This window comes from Etheostoma cragini, chromosome 24 (genome assembly GCF_013103735.1).
Source record: "Etheostoma cragini isolate CJK2018 chromosome 24, CSU_Ecrag_1.0, whole genome shotgun sequence".
In the NCBI taxonomy this organism is placed as follows: Eukaryota; Metazoa; Chordata; class Actinopteri; order Perciformes; family Percidae; genus Etheostoma; species Etheostoma cragini.
This window is the reverse complement of record NC_048430.1, coordinates 170,208-174,215: the sequence shown is the minus strand read 5'-3', so window position 1 is coordinate 174,215 and position 4,008 is coordinate 170,208. Positions and strand designations below refer to the sequence as shown.

The 4,008-nt window shown below is 40.8% G+C and overlaps 1 protein-coding gene across 1 annotated transcript in view; it reads left to right on the top strand.

Moving 5' to 3' along the window:
* LOC117939676 (CLIP-associating protein 1-B-like) overlaps positions 1 to 4,008 on the top strand; it is a 62,259-nt gene that overhangs the window by 49,344 nt on the left and 8,907 nt on the right. Inside the window, exons 30-31 of the mRNA XM_034865164.1 lie at positions 423 to 505; positions 782 to 888. Coding sequence (XP_034721055.1) covers positions 423 to 505; positions 782 to 888 — 190 coding nt within the window. The remainder of the gene's footprint in view (positions 1 to 422; positions 506 to 781; positions 889 to 4,008) is intronic.

Here is a 4,008-nt window from a genome sequence, read left to right as displayed (position 1 = left end):
ATACTTTATAAACCATCTATAAACAGTGTCTGGATGTTATTATAAAGTTGCAACAGATGACTATAATACCTTGTTAAAATCACGACATACAACAGAAAGAATAAACATAGAAAACAGTAAAATCAGAAAAGTTGTCACACCACCGCTACGTATTAAAAGCCAGAATAAACAGATGTGTTTTGAGTTTGGACATCTGTAACATTGCTTATATCGTGGTGGGGGGGTGGGGGACTTGTTCCAGAGTCTCGGGGCAGCAACTTCAAAAGCCTGCCCCCCTATACCTGGACCTTGGGACTTCTAAAACCAGCTGATTTGAAGGCCACAATGACCGCTTGTGTTCCCACGAAAGTTAAACTTTCAGACAAATACTCCAATAAAAACTTGTACTACTAAGGTAGTAGTAGGTCTGGCATCTGTTCCAGAGTCTGGACTGAAAACTAAAGGGGACAGAGGGTTTGGTATCAGGGCCCCCGGGGCTCTGGACCAGCCTGCCCGAGGAGACCAGGTCAGCTGAGTCAGGGAACTCCTTTAAGTCGCTTCTTAAAACACACTTCTATAGGAGAGCCTTTCCCGATCTTATTTGACTTTATTTTATCCCCTTTTATTTTATTGTATTTTACTCATTTTATCTTTATCTGTATTTTAGTCTTTTCAATGTTTTCATGCTTTTATCTTTTTTTTGGGAGGTATTATTGTTTTCACACTTGTTAAAGCACTTTGTAACTTTGTTTTTGTTTTTATTTGCTCTACAAATAAAGATTATTATTGTTAATATTTGCAGGCGTCTCCCGGTAACTCGGCGGGTCGCACCCCCCCGCGGCCGCCCAGCAGCCGCAGCAGCCCGCTGACCTCGCCCACCAACTGCTCCCATGGGGGTCTTTCTCCCAGGTACGTCCCAGAAACCCCCCCCCCCCACCTGCACCACTGCACCTCAAACCCAAACCCACAGTCACACTACTGACCACTGCTGATTTAAAGATGTTCGAATACACTTCATTCTTACCCTCATTACGGTCATTTCTTCTGCATCAGACATGTAGGTTCCCCCTTTTTTTATATTGATATCATCATATGTTAAAATTAGATTAGATTCAACTGTATTATCATTACTCAGGTACAGGTACAGGTACAGGTACAGGTAGGTCTAACCAGAAGTGCAATAGCAGCAGGTGCAGGTGCAGGATATACACTGGTTCCATAAGTGCAGGATGTGGATATGTACTGGATAAATATAGAAATTAATACTATTATAAGCAGAGTTTTACAGATAGGTTTGTCCTATGAATATAAAATATAGAAAACTAGTATTGTGAACAAGATTTACAGCTGGATATGTACTGAATATAATATAATATACAGGTGTATGTTACTATAAATGGACTTTTTACAGATATGTGCAATTACCATAATATACTGATGGTTTACAGAGTTTACAGGTGAATATGTACTATGAATATATATATACAGACTGCTATTATTATGGACAGAATTTGTACAGATAGATATATATAATAAGTTAGTTAGAAATGAGCAGTAAAACAATGGATTTAAAGGTAGTACAAGTAAAGTTTGGGCAGAAGCTATCTGAATTAAAGTGCAGCGGATAAAATGCTGTGTAATTAAAAAAATGCAGCTGCCACATGTGACCTGTTCCTTTCCTCTTTGGCTGTTTTTCTATTTCTATTTAAATTGTAAACCGGTGTGCCGTCTTGGCCGGGTCCCCCTCGGAAAAGAGATTTCAATCTCATGGGACTTCCTGGTTAAATAAAGGTTAAATAAAAATAAAAACATCAGATGTTTAGGTCAATTATTTACATAATATCAGATTTTATCAATCGGCTGGAGTAGAGCGGAACCAAAGTGAAGATGTGATGAAATGTAACTTAATATTTACTTAAATTTAGCAACAAAATTCAACATTTTAATGAGATATATTGAATTGTTTGGCATCACCGTTCCTGACTCAACACTGATCGGACTACTTGTCCAATTTGTTGTATTTGTGTCCTTATATTCTGCTTATTTTTCATTTTCTTATTTTATCAAGTGTTAAAAATCAGTGACTTTTCAGGATCAAACCATTTTGATAGGACATTTTTAAGTGTTAAGTGTGAAATAAAAGCACATTTCTCTATCTTTGGAGACTCTTAACACATATAGACTTGCTCTAGACTCAAGCATGTGAGGCTTCACCCTTAAAGGATTTCCCACTAATAACATTTGTGTAGTTGCATACATCAGAGGTGGGTGGAGCAGCATGATACTGGTGCATGTTCTCAACACGTACTGAGAACAGAGCTTCTGCTTTTTTTCTCACATCTCTATCTTTTCTCTGGGCTGCTCTCCTCCTCCTCTTCTTCCTCTTCTTCCTCTTCTTCCCCCTCTCTCTTCTGCTCATCCTCCCCGGCTGGTTGCAGTCGGCTCTGGGGTTGGAGCGCAGACGGGCTCTCCAAGCTCCCTCCTCCACCCTTCCCCTCCCCTCTTCCTCCACCCACCGCCCACTCCTCCGTCAAGGCAGTGCGGCGAGCTTATTCACCCAGGTAACCCCCCATCCCCCTCTTTTTCTCATCCTTGTTATGGGGGTTTCACAGTAGAGCTGCGTGACCTAAAACACAGTTAACTATCTTTTCAACTGCAGTAATAATAAGATAAAAAGTTATATTTTAAAATATACTTTCACAAGGTTTTCTTTCCTTTATTCATAAGTGGCTCTACGATTAGGAAATAAACCAATCCGTATCAGTTCTCATTCAAAGCATGAGTGAGACATCTCACTCATGCTACTCTGAGAACCGGGGTTACGCAAGTAACCTAAAGTTCTTTGTCCTCTTGATGCTTTCTTGCACTGTGAAACCTCTAAAAAAAACTCACAGGCAGTCTCATCTGTCGTCACCTCTGCAGCAATTTGTGCCTCCATCTGCTCAAATTGTCCCATCGCTGTCCATTCATTTGTTTCTCGTTTCTAACTAAAAGTTCACAGGTGAGAAAATGTGCAATCGGTGTCTCTGTCCACCACTCACCCTGTTTGTCTCTACCTGCGTCCGTTTGTCAACATGCACGGCCATGCACATGCACATGCACATGCACATGCACGAGATACATCCTGGTGGACTACAGGCTCCAACTATGACTCTACGGTGCTGCTTGGTTCCTAGTCATGGACACGATGTGTTGTGGTGCATGACAATAAGCACTTATGCTTCGTTCTTGCACTCTTGTAACTTGGGACCAAGGAGTTAAAGTTGAGAAACTAATGAAATGCACACCAGAATATCTGTTTCCCCCTTTTTCGACGAAGGCATTTCGAGGCCCGGTTCGGACCTGGTGCCTAATCTCGAACCAGTTCTAGGTGTTTTGACAGCCAAAGAACTTGTTCTTGGCTAGGTAATACTGGTTCCAGAGTGGCACCGCCCCTTAGCTGATTGAACCAAATACTGCTGACATCAGGGGGCTGGGGCGGGATTATCAGGACCAACAAGACCAACAAATACATTGTGACCGCCATTTTTTAAAACACAGAGCTTCATTATAGACTTAAAGTCATCAGGGAGGGGAAAAGCTAGTCTCGTAGCAGGGTGTTCCTCAACAGATGTTCAAAACAAACATGATGGGGCTTCAAGAACAAAGCCGGAGATGTCTGCCGCAGGAGAGCTGTCGTGCAGAAAGTTAAAAAGGAGTACAGGTACTAAAGACAGATTAAAACCAGCAACAGTCAAGCATAAGAACTAGGTTTGCCTTGGTTGAAAAGGGGGTAAGGATTCAGTTTAGTCCATGTCTAGGTGCAGTAAGTGTCCTCATCATTATTCACGAGCTTTAAACAAAAGCAGTGCCGAACCTTGTCCCTCAGGTAGTCCTGGATCACTACATTAACGCATTATTCCACTTATTTAGTATTATTCATCATTCCTATTCTCATATCTCACTTATTATTTATTATTTACTATTTATTCATCATTCTCATATCTCACTTATTATTTACTATTTATTCATCATTCTCATATCTCACTT